Source organism: Scardinius erythrophthalmus (assembly GCF_964197995.2).
Source record: "Scardinius erythrophthalmus genome assembly, chromosome: 8".
Lineage (NCBI taxonomy): Eukaryota > Metazoa > Chordata > Actinopteri > Cypriniformes > Leuciscidae > Scardinius > Scardinius erythrophthalmus.
The window spans coordinates 16,015,074-16,030,282 of record NC_138228.1 but is presented as its reverse complement, the minus strand read 5'-3'; the positions used below and the strand labels follow the sequence as shown (position 1 = coordinate 16,030,282).

The 15,209-nt window shown below is 35.4% G+C and overlaps 1 protein-coding gene across 1 annotated transcript in view; it reads left to right on the top strand.

Annotated features, from left to right (window-relative positions):
* The window catches only part of LOC308695004 (voltage-dependent calcium channel subunit alpha-2/delta-1), a 126,350-nt gene that overhangs the window by 55,201 nt on the left and 55,940 nt on the right, over positions 1 to 15,209 (top strand). The window contains exons 11-16 of the mRNA XM_081372895.1: positions 9,839 to 9,997; positions 10,411 to 10,515; positions 13,401 to 13,479; positions 13,627 to 13,676; positions 13,803 to 13,886; positions 13,974 to 14,051. Of these exons, the coding sequence (XP_081229021.1) occupies positions 9,839 to 9,997; positions 10,411 to 10,515; positions 13,401 to 13,479; positions 13,627 to 13,676; positions 13,803 to 13,886; positions 13,974 to 14,051 (555 nt within the window). The remainder of the gene's footprint in view (positions 1 to 9,838; positions 9,998 to 10,410; positions 10,516 to 13,400; positions 13,480 to 13,626; positions 13,677 to 13,802; positions 13,887 to 13,973; positions 14,052 to 15,209) is intronic.

The window sequence follows — 15,209 nt, the reverse complement described above, 5'->3', positions numbered from 1 at the left end:
TATATGAAATGTTCCAGCCTTAAAAATGTTAGACGAGCTTTCGTCCAACTTACCTTCTCCATCACGACGTGTGTTCGCGCGATGTTGTTGGTTACCTAGTAAGGAACGTACGGTGGCCGAGAATCTTCCGTCAACTTCCGTGTGTTCGCGCATCTATGTTGCCTAGTAACGAACGCAATCTGGCCGAGATACGTGCTGGCGGCAGGAAACTTCACTTTGTGTGCCCGCGCCTCATATACAACGTTATATATAAAGCTTGTAGGACAACTTGGTTGGCATTGCCTTTTCAGCGTGAGAAATACACGGTGTGGCGTGTGAGCGTGTGAACTGGTTGAATTGCGTGTGTCTCACGGCCAATGCGTGAGACTTGAGAACCCTGTGTCACTTTTGCTGTAATATCCCTAATTTGCAAGATAGCTTGTTAGCTAATTTGTAAGCTTAGATAGCGACAATTTAACATCTGTTAAAGGGGTGGTATAATGCCCTTTTCACAAGATGTAAAATAAGTCTTTGATGTCCACAGAGTGAATATGTGAAGTTTTAGCTCAAAATACCCCACAGATATTTTTATATAGCATGTTAAAGTTGTCACTTTTGAGGGTGAGCAAAAACGCACCGTTTTTGTGCCTGTTCCTTTAAATGCAAATGTGCTGCTGCTCCCGACACAGGGGGCGGAGCTTCAAGAGCTTGTGTCCTTTTACCTCACACAGACATGCACTGGAAATTTCAAAAACTTTTAGCCTTTTATGCTCAAACTGAAGTCAGAAAGATGAAGAGACTCAAAAAGAAGTGACAACATGTAGAAGCAACAGGACATTTCTGAATGGTTAGTTGGTGAATTTATGTAGCTTATGTGTAGTTATCTTCTAGTCCTTAATTAGCATATTCTGTCTTGATAATCTATAAATCGTGTTCCTGAGGGCGGGTTTATGTCAATTTTAGGGTTTGTGATGTCACTAACCCTGGAGGAATGCCGTGTAGTTCCTTACCAGCCGTTTGTTGTAGCCCTTAAAAAGCAATTTCTTTAAAAGAAAATATCTCTCTTTGCTTTGAACTTTGATCGTTGTAACTTTGCAGATGTTGTTTATGCTCAAACAGCAACATTACACACTAACTAAAGTTAGAAAAGTGAAATCATATTCAACCACCCCTTTAAATGAGTAGCCTATACATGAATAGCAATATTTGTTGCAACATTTTGGCGTCTCATCACTTTAAACAAGCAAAATTCTATTGACAAAGAAGCTATCTTTTTTTCTTTACGGTTGTTAAAGTAGTTCACTCAGAAATGAACAATTTGTTTTATTCGACGTCCTTCATGTCGTTAAAAACCCACGTAAATACCTTTCTTCCTAGAAAGATGCAGTATAGTTGAGCTGTCAGATTCAAAAAATTTTTAAGCAACTAGCAATTAGCGACTAAATGTTCAGTTTGGTTCTGCACAAACTGTGGATATAATAAATGTTGCTTTTTCACTGTTTGAAGTTTTCATGACTAATAATGGTTGCAGAAAGCGCTTGTTACTAAAAGAAAAATGTTTATAAATGACAAACTGTCTACAGAATGGGATTGAAATCTCAGAAAAGTGTGACAACCGTATTTAGCTGCAGCTGTACAGTAAAAATGGAACAAGACATTGCTACTCTGGATTCAATTTAAAGTGAGGAGTTTCTATAGTTTGTGGGTTGCAGGTTGCTGTGTGGTGTACAATAACAACATCAAGTGTGTGTGTGTGTGTGTGTATAAGAGAGAGAGTGAGACAGAGGAGTTGTAATGAAATATGGATCTGGCTGCAGCTTGCCACTTGAAAACAGGCGCTTAATGAAAAGGCTTCTGGGCTCTGTGTGCTGAATTGAAAATGGCTGGACAAAGTGAGGGGAAGAGATCAGGCTGAGTGAGAAAGAGAAGGCCAGAGAAAAAAGGGAGGAAATTGCCATATATCATTCCTCTCGGAAGGAGCCTCCAATCCATCTTGGCTAACTGATCTTTTACTCTGTACTTATTTTTCCTCTGACCAAAGGAGCTCACAGGATTCTCATGTCCAAACCTGCATGCTTGTTGTGGAGGTTGTTATTTCTTAAAGGGATAGTTCACCAAAAAATTTAGATTTTGTCATTATTTACTTACTCTCGCGTTACGTTTCAAACTTGAATAGCTTTTTTCCCCATGCTCTTTTTCTTTCAATTACAATGAACAAGGACGTACACTTTCAAGCTTGAAAGATTATGCCAAACCACCATAAACTGATATAAAAGTGGTACATATTTTGTGTGAGAAACTCACTGAAAAATTCACTGAAAATCTTGACATCAGCTCTAGCTTTCCTTGAATTCTTCACTAGAGAAATGGTGATGTCTCTGATTCATGACTGAATGATTCTTTTGAGTCAAATAATTTAATGATCGATTTACAAATCACAGTGACCTGATTCTCGAGTTCATCTCATTGACTCATTGAGGAGAAAATCGTGAATAATGACTTCTGCTCACACAAACTTGTTGTATGAATTCGTTAGACTTCATAAAGTTCACAAGTTGAAAGGACCACTTTTACGAAGCGTTTATGGTGCTTTTGTTAAAGGAATAGTTCACTTCAAAATGAACATTCTGGAATAATTTACTGGAAGTTGTTTCAAACCTGTATGAATTTCTCTCTTCTGCTGAACACAAAAGAGGATATTTTGAAGAATGTCTTAACCATACAGTTGATGTACCCCATTGACTTCCATTGTAGGAAAAAAAATACTATGGAAGTCAATGGGGTACATCAACTGTTTGGAGATAATTTTCATTTTGAAGTGAACTTTTCCTTTAAGCTTGAAAGCTTCAGTCTCCATTCATTGTAATCGCATGGAAAAGAGTTGCAAAAAGAAAGCCATGCAGGTTTGAAATTATAAATCACATTCAGTTTTTGCACTCAGGGTGATATTGCCCCAAAAAATCATGCTTGGTATCATAAATTCTTTATTCTTCAGTAAATAAAGTTTGATTAATTTATTGTTTTCACTTCTCAGAGGATTTTGAGGTTTTCTTGCATTGGGGAATCACTGTTCCGATAAAGGATTAGCTCTGAGAGATCTGTCAACAGGATTCGCTTCAGGGAACGTATGCCAATGAGAGTGTAGTGTTGTGTTATGCGTACTGTATGTGTGTGAGTGTGCTTGTGTGCATTTGAGCGAGAACAGAAAGAGGCTGTGCCCCCAGTCACATAAATGCATTAGTTTGATACCCAAAGATCAAATTTGGTATGTGTTTGTAGATCAGTAGTTTGAGAGCATCTGTAGTTTTAAATAAAAGGCCTATGTGGGCATTATGGGTAGAATAGTCATTGTGTTGGCTGAATCTATAAATCTAGTGATTTGTTTTTAGACTGTTTATCACCAGTGTACACAATATGTGCCATATGGTAGCTGTTGTTACGTTTGTGAATAGGAAAAGTGAGGAGGATTATGATCGGTATATACAGCTGTAATGATTTTAGCCAGGACAAATGCATTTTTATACATTTTGCTTGATAAACAACTTCTTTCACAAGAGATGTTATACATTCCTGCCAAGTCAGGAAGAACAACAAGACTTGGATGGAAAATGTATTGTAATGCAGGCTGTGTTTGGAATTTAATACTGGTGTGCTTCTTATTGCTTCTTACAGCACAGTACATATGTGTACGCAATATGCTGTTACACAATAATCTGTTATTCATATATTGTACTGGATGTGTTATGTATGCAGCAAGGGGGCTCTCGACTGTCTCTTACAAACAAATGTTGCTCATTTTAACAAGACTTTGTAATACGATGCCACATATACAGCCAAGGATTTCATAAATCTTCATACATTTTTGAAAAGCCAACTGAAATTGAGATTTGGTCATTTAAACATACAGTGTGGGCCAGTGATGCAGGCGGTTACACATAAGATCATTAAAATTGCTTGAAACGTGTAAAATGGAGTAAAATGCATTAATGCATGGCCACGTATAGACCCCTTTTGCGCCGACGTCACGGCGCTAGCTGGAGGCAAAACAAACGGAAAACTGGAGGCGGCCAATACAAACCAGCACAGATTCGGCTACATATTAAGGAGCTTAAATTATTATTTTTATTATTAAATGTCATCTTGTTGTGTTCTTGGTTGCACGAATCGATGAAAAATGAGTATGCTGTATCTGGAATTTTTATTTCTAGAAAATATTCATATTAAAATTAGCACCGTAGTGTCACTCTTTACATTGTTGTCTTGGCGCTGGCTAGACAGAACTGCGGATTGAACCACACAAGTCTTTACATGACCATTCAGCACATAGTTATATTATAGGCATCTAAATATATTTATATGTCCTCAGTTTCTCTTTACCCTCGGTTTCTCTATCGGGTCGGTGTAGAAGTCAGGCCACTCAACCGGAGGTAACAGTTAGCGTTAACGTTAATCCTGTCAGTTCATCCATTGACTGAGCGTGTACGGTCATCTGGTTCCGTCCGTTAAAATTAACTTTTGCAAATAACAATCGCCGTCCTGGACAGTGAGTGACCTTGCACATTAAGACAAAATCGGATTTTCTCCAGTCATTGTTAAAAAACAAGCTAACAAAACTTGCAAACTAACGTTAGTGAAGCGGCCAGAGGGTTCTTTCTGCCTCCAGCTAAGCTCCGCCCACACAAATACGTCACCGTGTTTACCAACTGTAAAAGGGTCTATACATGAAATACATTAAAATTCAGTATATCAAGCAGGCAAATTCAGAAATGCAGTTAAATTGATTTAAATGATGCATTGTACAGTTAATCAGTTAATCAAACAAATAATCTGAATTTATTTAAATTATTAGCAAAGCACATATTTTCACCATAAATTATGCTGCATAATTGCAAGTTTATATTTATATTAAAATATTCAAGGCTAAATGAAGACAAGTGATGCAAATTGTTTTTTTTTTTTTTTTTCATAGATTACATAGCCAAGCCTTTTGTCTTAACACAGGAGCTATAATTATTATAGATGGTGCATATCCATGCAAATGTGACATTTATAGTGAAGGCAAGGCAAAGTAAATATGACATATTATGATAAAACAATCTTCCTCTTTACTGGTCAGCTGAAGTGTCTCTAATTTCAGTCATTAATAACCAAGTTGGATCAAGATTATTGATGCTCATTAGGGCAGTGCTGTGGCAACCGCCATTGAATTGTTCAAGGATATTACCAGATTCATCATTTCGATTGACTTATCTGTGGGGCGGATTTTCATAGGAAATGATTGACTAGTGTAATTGTCTTGCAGCATGACATACAATTTGAATGGTGAACGTAAGATTAAGGCTTTAAATTGGTCCCTTGAGGTTACTCTGGTTTTAAGAGGTGGGTGTCATGCAGGAAACTGTTTCCAACCTTCGTGTGGTTGGAGATGAACAATGGAATAAGAGTCTCAGTTTATGAATCAGGTTTTTTTTTCCTCTCTGTTAAATGTTTACGAGCTCTTCACAATCAGAATGATCTGGAGGCTTCCTAAAGCTCAGTGATTGTACAATAGCCTCCGGAGCTGAAGTTGAGTTATGGTAATGGGCGTTTCGTTTCCGACATGCGCTTTTAGCGGTAGACCAATCACAACATACTGGGCCATCTGGCCAATCAGAGCAGAGTAGGCTCGCAGAAAGGAGGGGTTTAGAGAGACTGAATCTTTTGAGAATCATTGAAAAATGTGGTGATGTGCAATGTATATTTTGAGAATACATATATAATTTTTTTTTTTTTTTTTTTTTTTTTTTTTTTTTACCTTTGATGCATGTAAACCTGTAGGAGACCTCCAAAACAAAATTGGGAACCTTTAAAATGGCATAATAGGGGCACGTTAATAGATCTTTATTTACACAGCTGTGTGAATCTGACAATCACAGCAATTATTCTTGCAATTAATCAAATTGTTATCAGCAAATATTTATACCCTTAATTAAGCTGCATACATACATACACATACATACAATTATATATACAGATATTACAATAATTTAAAATAAAATAATAAATGAAAATGAACTAGGCTATTGGTTTTATAACCATTTCATAAGTATAATAAACTGACTAAATTTCACATTTAATGATGCACTGTAGTATTAATCAAATAATTAGAATTTAATCAAGTTGTTATCAGAGCAATTATGCTGCGTAATATTTGTAATATATATATATATATATATATATATATATATATATATATATATATATATATATATATATATATATATATATATATAGGGCTGTCAAAGTTAGCGCGTTAATAACGCGTTAACGCAAAATCATATTAACGGCACTAATTTTTTTAACGCGCGATTAAAGCAGCGCGTATTTTCTGTTTGACCCGTGGCCCAACCCCTAGTTGGAGAAATGGAGATACACAGTGTTGCCAACTTAGCGACACTGCAGACCCCTTTAGCGATTTTTTTTCCCTTCAAAAAAGCGCCCAAACCATATTTAGTTTCTGAGAATCTACCGGTACCGCCGGTCGGTACTGCTCTCCCAGCTCTCTCTCTCTCTCTCTCTCTCTCTCTCTCTCTCTCTCTCTCTCTCTCTCTCTCTCTCTCTCTCTCTCTCTCTCTCTCTCTCTCTCTCTCTCTCTCTCTCTCTCTCTCTCTCTCTCTCTCTCTCTCTCTCTCTCTCTCTCTCTCTCTCTCTCTCTCTCTCTCTCGCGCGCGCGCGCTGAGAGCTGGTTATGTCTTAATGGGTCGCGTTTCAGTCACTATTTCATATTCATTCCGTTGTTTGACAACAGAAACCGTAAAATATACCAAAGAAAACAGTTTTATTGAGAATTTAGCTTCATCAAAATGGGCATAGAGAGACACACTAATGTAATAATAAATAGTAAATGTACATTTAGCATTTTCAGAAGAGCTGCCCTGTCATGCAAAAATCTAAACATGTTTGTGTTAGTGAATTGCTCAGTGCAAAGAAAGAGAAGTAATGGGAACCTGGTATTTCTTTGTTCTTTCTACATGTGTCTAATAGACATGAACAAGTTCTTTGAAAAACATCTATGACCTTTGAAACATGTCTCGTCTTCATGCTCTATGTTGACTATGGTTTCAATAATAAACATACATTTGCATAAAGCATCCATATTTATCCATGCCCATGTTGATTAGAGTATAACAAACTTGAAAAGTATTAATTTAAGGGACATTTAGAACAAATAAAAAAATTGCGATTAATCGCGAGTTAACTCATGACAATCATGCGATTAATCGCGATTAAATTTTTTAATCGATTGACAGCCCTAATATATATATATATATGCATTATACCTATATATGTTATATAACATAACATGTTCTGTCTGAATACTCAATTCTGATTGGCTGGAAGGTGCGCAATAAACCCGTTTAATGCGCAGGTAGTTCCAAGTCAGTTTAATCACCGTTCTATAGTTTGATAAACATTTAACATACAGTATGCCTACATTTAATGTAAAATTCATCTTTCAGCGAGAAACAGTTTTTAATTTTTGATTTTTGATTGACAGTTCATCATTCTTGCTAAATAGACTATTTTTTGGATGATATTCAACCCCTCTGCTTCACATTTGGGTTCTGATTATTACTGTATAGAAGCTGATGTCTTTTTTTGTTTTTCTATTCTTATTTCTCAATAGGAATTTTAGAAGAAGCACCTGAGGGAATTTTAATGCTTATCTTAAACATAACTGAAAACTTCTTTAAGTCCCCTGAGCTATGAACGAGCAGCCCCCGATAATAAAAGCTTCTTCTGGGAAGCGGCATGACACGACAGAACTAGAACACTCACGTTATAATCATCGAAGCCATCTACGCTGTGAGTGTGCGCCGTCTGGTGTGTGTAGGGGTCTGTGTATCATCAGTTTGTCCTATTCCTCTATTTATAACCCGGCGTATGCTGAGAGCAGTGAGTCACGGGGGCCTCCGTGGAGATAATTTCAAGCGTTAATTAAATATTCAGTCAATGCTGGAACAACTAATCGAACCGTGACTCATCGGTTCATTCAACAGACACTGTGACATCCAGCTCATTCAACAGAGCACAGACACCTGATCCCACAATTACATCAATGACTGGCGCATGTCTCCTAATGACACCGCTCTTTGTCCGGCGAGAAATTCAGAGTGGGAAAGCCTTTCAGGTTGACATGAGTGAAAAACTAAGAACTGGATCATTAAAAATAGAAGAAAAACATGCAGCACAACAGTAAGCACGGGAGCTTTGAAGGTGTGTTCTGCTTGCATATGCCACAGGAAGTGCACCATGTGCTTTTTCATGTCCTCAGGGAGAGCTGGAGTTATACAGTAGTAATCATTTTAATTTTTGCGTGAGCTTGCACACACCTCCTCATTAGCTGTAATGACTCACACCTGTTAATCATTCTGACTTTTCCTATTGTTAAGGTTAGAGGCGCTGTGTCTGGAAAAGGTAGAAATTGGTGTCCAATTAAATCCAATTAAACATCAGGGAACTTTACATTTGTTGCGAATTGATATGTTATATAAACTGTGTTTAAAATGAGCTACTTTTCATGCTCAGTTAATTTTAATATAAATAGCAATGTCTGCTTTCCTGATATTCTATTCAATTGTAGTAAAAAAATACATTTAAACAAATATTTAAAAACTAAAAGTTATAATTGGCAAATGACATTTTTATTTATTATTATTATATTGTTTTTATTATTTCGCTCTCACCAACATGTTTTGTGCATATATACTGTATATCATTGCAAGCCCGTTACCCATTTTGGCAATTTAATTTAATTATTTATATATATATATATATATATATATATATATATATATATATATATATATATATATATATATATATATATATATATATATATTATTTTATATATCATATATATATATTATTATTTTATTTTTTATTTTATTTTTTACTAAAAGTTAGAATTGGCAAATGATTTTTTTTTTATTATTATTATATTGTTTTTATTATTTCGCTCTCACCAACATGTTTTGTGCATATATACTGTATATCATTGCAAGCCTGTTACCCATTTTGGCAATTTAATTTAATTTAATTTAATTTAATTTAATTTAATTATTTTATATATATATATATATATATATATATATATATATATATATATATATATATATATATATATATATATATATATATAATTATTATTATTATTATTATTATTATATATATATATATATATATATATATATATATTTTTTTTTTTTTTGTATTTTGCATTTTCATGCCCCACGTTTTTTACATGGATTGCAAACCTCATTTGAAGTGAATAAAAAGTACAACTGCTCATATAATATTTAGTTTAACACCCTGAGGTTGAAACCATAAGAAGTAACTTAAAAAAAAAAAGATTTTGTACTCTATTTGTGGATAATTAGAGTCTGCAGTATTCCATATACTGTTTATCCTTCTTTTTCCCCTGTTCATTCTCCTCCTTTTCCCCTCTTTCCTTCCTCTACCCAAGTCTCTTTTCTTGTTCACAATCTGTCCTCACACACGCTCCAGCTTTGAAGTAACAGGTTCACAGAGGTCAGCCGCTATAAGTGACAGAACACAGAGAGCCTTACCTAAAAAGAAAATTAGAAACTTGTAAGGGTATCCAGCTTGTCAGCTCAAATTATTTTCAGCACTGACTGTACCAAACACATGCGCATACTCGCAAACACCTGCAATTTCTGCCCTCAGTATATAGATCTCTTAAGTCACACAAACTTTTTTTGTGATTCTGAAAAGTCTTGCTGTGAACTAACAATGATTTTTCACTTACTGTGTGCCTCTCTATCTCTCACTCTCTCTCTCTCTCTCTCTTCTTTTTCAGTTTAACACAAAAGTGAATAACACAGCATGTTTCGACCACCTGGTTCAAGCTAATGTTCGCAATAAGAAGATCTTGAAAGATGCAGTACAGAACATTACAGCCAAAGGCATTACCAACTATACCAAAGGCTTTGAATTTGCCTTCAATCAGCTCTCAAATGTGAGTTTATTTTTACATTTAAGAAAGCTATCTATGAATTGAAAAAATCAGTCAGTGGTCAGCAGGCTTAAAATCTGCACTTTGTGTGATCTCTCTTCACATCGGCTGAAAAGAGTCTATAATAAGATATCACTCTGCACCCTTCCTTTATGGTGTTCAAATAATATACAGTTTGATACATTACATATTATCCTTCCCTCCAGTCAGTGGTGGATTTGGTCATAAATGGACTTAAGGCAAGAAACATTCTACTATGCCACAAGTAGGGGGTTGATCTCACCCCTAGAATCACCTCTGTGTAGTAATATTTGTTTGTAAGAGGGTGCTATGTTAAGTTTTAGTATAGTATTGTTGTGTTCTGCTGACCTCTGCTGTTTATTCTATGTAACTGCATATGATTGTGCTCATTTCAGCCAAACATCAGCAGAGCAAACTGCAACAAGATTATAATGCTGTTTACTGATGGAGGTGAGGAGAGAGCAGAGGACGTCTTCAGCAGATACAATATTGACAAAAAGGTGTGTGTGAATGTCACCATCAATCTAACTCCATCTATCTATCTATCTATCTATCTATCTATCTATCTATCTATCTATCTATCTATCTATCTATCTTTGGGGTGACATTTTTATTTTAGGAAAATTAAGAACGCATAAATGGACGATCAAACCTGCAAAATAAATAAATAAACAAATAAATAAATTCATTCTCTTCAACTCTTTCCCCGGATTTCCGTGTTTTCACTGTTATATGGTAGGGGGCGCTATCACGCTTCTGAAAGAGTACAGAATCTCTGGATCAAAACACAGGCGAAGCAGAAACAGAAACAAGCGATATTATCGCTTAGCATGTTGCTGCATGTGTAAAATAACGTAATGATCAAAATTATACGGCATATAAATCAAAATCGACCCAGGACGAGGTATAGGACTGTGCAACCCTAGGGGGTGTTGATGGAATCGATATTCATATAATAAAATATTCTGGTGGCCATGAAACTTGTGAAAATTATTTTCAAAAACGGGGCGCTTTTCCTTTTCCTTATTTTTCTTATTTTTTTCCTGTTTTCTGTATTTATTTTTACATTTATTTGTATTTTTTCTTTCATGTAATTATATTTTAATATTTATTTATTTGTAAGTTATTTTTATATTTATGCATTCATATATATATATATATATATATATATATATATATATATATATATATATATATATATATATATATATATATATTAGAGGTGGGCATAGATTAATTTTTTAAATCTAGATTTTGAAATTAATCTAGATTAATCTAGATTAAAATGGCTCATTTGAATTCTGCCAAAGGCATTCAGAATATGTGTGCTACCCAAATAATGACTATAAAAGTAAGTCTTTGAGAACGGGTTTCTCAAGCCAGGTGGCGCATTAGACCAGGGGCTCATCTCCTGTTTCCAAAATGCATCACAAACTGCTTGAGAAAGCTGTTCTACTCACTGTAAAGGTTACTACTGTACTGTTACCGTCCGTAGGCAACATTAGGTAGGCCTATGTTATTATCAACTACTATAGACTATCTATTAGGGATGGGCGATATGGCCTAAAATCCATATTGTGATATACATTGCAGCCTCTTGCGATAACGATATTATAATAAAACCATTTCAGAACAGGTTACACAGACCCTGCTAAACAACTGCTAAAGGTTTTTTTTTTTTTTTTTTTTTTTTTTTTTTTTTAAAGGGTGCATGTAGTTTTGAGAACATATATTGTGCAAAACTGTAAGTATATACAACATAATTTTGCAGATAAATAAAATTTAAGTACACTAGCTGCAGAGACTTAAAGGGATAGTTCACTTTGAAATTAATTTTTGATATGTTTTAGCTTATCTCAAGGGCATCCAAGATGTAGGTGTCTTTGTTTCCGCAGTAGTTTCAATTTTGATATTTTTAGGTCAAACCGTTCTTGTCTGTCAGTCATATAATGCAGGTCTATGGTCACTGTCTCAAAACACAAGCACAGAGTCCAAATTAAAACAATTCCCCATCGTCCAAATGAAACAATTCCCCATCATAAGTACACATTGATGGCCTAAGACACGAAACGAGCGGTTTGTGTGAGAAAACGAACAGTATTTATATAGTTTTTAGCTCTTGAAAACAGCACACGTCCAAATGGTCTGACGGCGCGGGCGAGGATAGATGTATACATAGATGTCGCCTTGGCTACTGCAGTTCATTGGAACGAAACCGTAGCAAAGCGACATCTAGTGTATATATCTATGCGGGTATAGATGTATACACTAGATGTCGCCTTCGCTACTGCAGTTCATTGGAACGAAACCGTAGCCAAGGCGACATCTAAAAAGAAACACAACAACGATTCTTTAAATCGGGCGCAGACAGAGATTATGTTCTACACCACTCAGATATATTGGGAATAATACGCGCGCGCTGGTAGCAGTGATATGTTTCGTTTTGAATTTGAGGTGGTAGAACGGATTAGTCGTGTGTTAACTTACCGAACTGTTACACCACACAGTCTACGTCGGACGGCTTAAATCCGAACCAAGTCCAAATAATGGATGTTGCACCGATCTTTTACACCAGCTTTAACTTTCAGCCGTGTTTACTTAAGATGACGACGAATATGATGCGTTGCAGCCAGAAGTACCTCGCGGCCGCGGGTAGATTGCGTCATCATAGCTTGTGTAGCTTGAGCCAGCTCCCAACCCAACTTGGAGAATAGATTAACGATGATATTTTTTTTATCGCGCGATAAGAGTCTCGCGTTAACGCAGCGCGTTAATGCCGATAACGGCCCACCACTAATATATATATATATATATATATATATATATATATAATTTTTTTTATTATTATTATTTTTTTTAGATTTATTTATGCATTTATTTTTTTTACTTTTCCATGTTTGACATGTAAATGAGGAAGGCAGTTCTTGCGTAGCTCCATTGGCTGAGCACAAAAAAAAAAAAAAAAAAAAAAAATTAATTAAAGCATTAAACATTTAGTTATTTGTTTTATCAAGTCATTTATTCCTTTATTTATTTTCCTATTATTACATTGATTGATTGATTGATTTGCAGGTTTGGTTCTCATTACACATTCCCCTCATAATGTCTATACATCTTTCCAAGTGTATAATTAGCTGTAATGCACTGATTTGATTGAAATCATAAGTAGTACAACAAAAACTGCTATGGTGTGCAAATTATTTTTACATTTAAATGTTATAATTCTAAAACATATTTTATATAAACTTATTATATATGGATTCATTAAATGTCCTTAAACAGGCCTCATCTATCTATTATTTATTTATTTAAATATGACCCATACATGATCTTTTTGGCATGATACAGTTACAGTGAATTTGTATACTATGCTGTTTGATTGCAGGTGCGAGTGTTCACGTTCTCTGTTGGTCAACACAACTATGACACAGGGCCAATAAAGTGGATGGCCTGTGCTAACAAAGGTAAGTGTTGCTTTGCTCAGTCTGTGTTTGCCCCCTAGTGGCTGAAGTACAAATATAATTCTCACATCTCACAGCCTCTTTAGCAGGCTCAGCATTGGATTGCAAAATAAAAAACAATACATGACACCCCGACGCTATGTTTTCTAGGATATTTCTACGAAATCCCTTCCATTGGAGCCATCCGCATAAACACACAGGTATGTATGACGCCAAAGCGTTTCTAATGTGATTTGTTTATTTTGATAGTTGCTCTTGTTTAGGAGTATGTGAATGTCCAAGGATGACCTACATTTGATTGCTTTGTGTTGTTTACTGTTGCTTAGGAATATCTAGATGTTTTGAGTAGGCCGATGGTCCTTGCAGATGCTAAACAAGTGCAGTGGACCAATGTTTACCTGGACGCTCTGGTACAACCTTATTCAACAAACGTCATAGAAACCGTTTAAAAAGTGTTATATGCTTCATTGTTTTCTGTGTTCTCTTCATGACCTCAGGAGTTGGGCTTAGTCATCACAGGCACACTACCTGTGTTCAACAAAACCAAATCCAGGGTGGGAGAATCTCAGAACCAGGTCAGTCTATCATTTATCTGGATTTTCCAGCTGGTTTTCCTTGTAAAATAGTTTGGAAACACTCACATATTCTTTATATATTTACTTTATTTATTTATATATTTTATATATTTATTATTACTGCCTTTTATAATTTAGGGCAACCAAACAGGATATAACTGTATAAAATCTGTAATACATCAGTTTGATATATAAATTATAGATAGGCCTATGTATACAGTACACTACCATTTAAGAGATTAAGGTCGGTGAGATTTTTTTTTAATTCTCTTTTTTTTCCAAGTCACGTATTCTTTCCAAGACTAAATTTATTTGATAAAAATACAGTAAAACAGCAATATTGTGAAATATGATTACAATTTAAAAATAATGGGTTTCTATTTTAACATATTTTAAAATGCAGTCTTCTGTAACATTATCCTTTAGAAACCATTCATATATGTTAATTTGGGGACATTTCTGAGTATTACCAATGCAGAAAATGGTCCTGCTGCTTAAAGGGATAGTTCACTTTGAAATTAATTTTTGATATGTTTTAGCTTACCTCAAGGGCATCCAAGATGTAGGTGTCTTTGTTTCCGCAGTAGTTTCAATTTTGATATTTTTAGGTCAAACCGTTCTTGTCTGTCAGTCATATAATGCAGGTCGATGGTCACTGTCTCAAAACACAAGCACAGAGTCCAAATTAAAACAATTCCCCATCGTCCAAATGAAACAATTCCCCATCATAAGTACACATTGATGGCCTAAGACACGAAACGAGCGGTTTGTGTGAGAAAACGAACAGTATTTATATCGTTGTTATCTCTTGAAAACAGCACACGTCAAAATGATCTGAAGGCGCGGGCGGGTATAGATATATACATAGATGTTGCCTTGGCTACGGTTTCGTTCCAATGAACTGCAGTAGCGAAGGCGACATCTAGTGTATACATCTATACCCGCATAGATATATACACTAGATGTCGCTTGGCTACGGTTTCGTTCCAATGAACTGCAGTAGCCAAGGCGACATCTATGTATATATCTATACCCGCCCGCGCCGTCAGATCATTTTGACGTGTGCTGTTTTCAAGAGATAACAACGATATAAATACTGTTCGTTTTCTCACACAAACCGCTCGTTTCGTGTCTTAGGCCATCAATATGTACTTATGA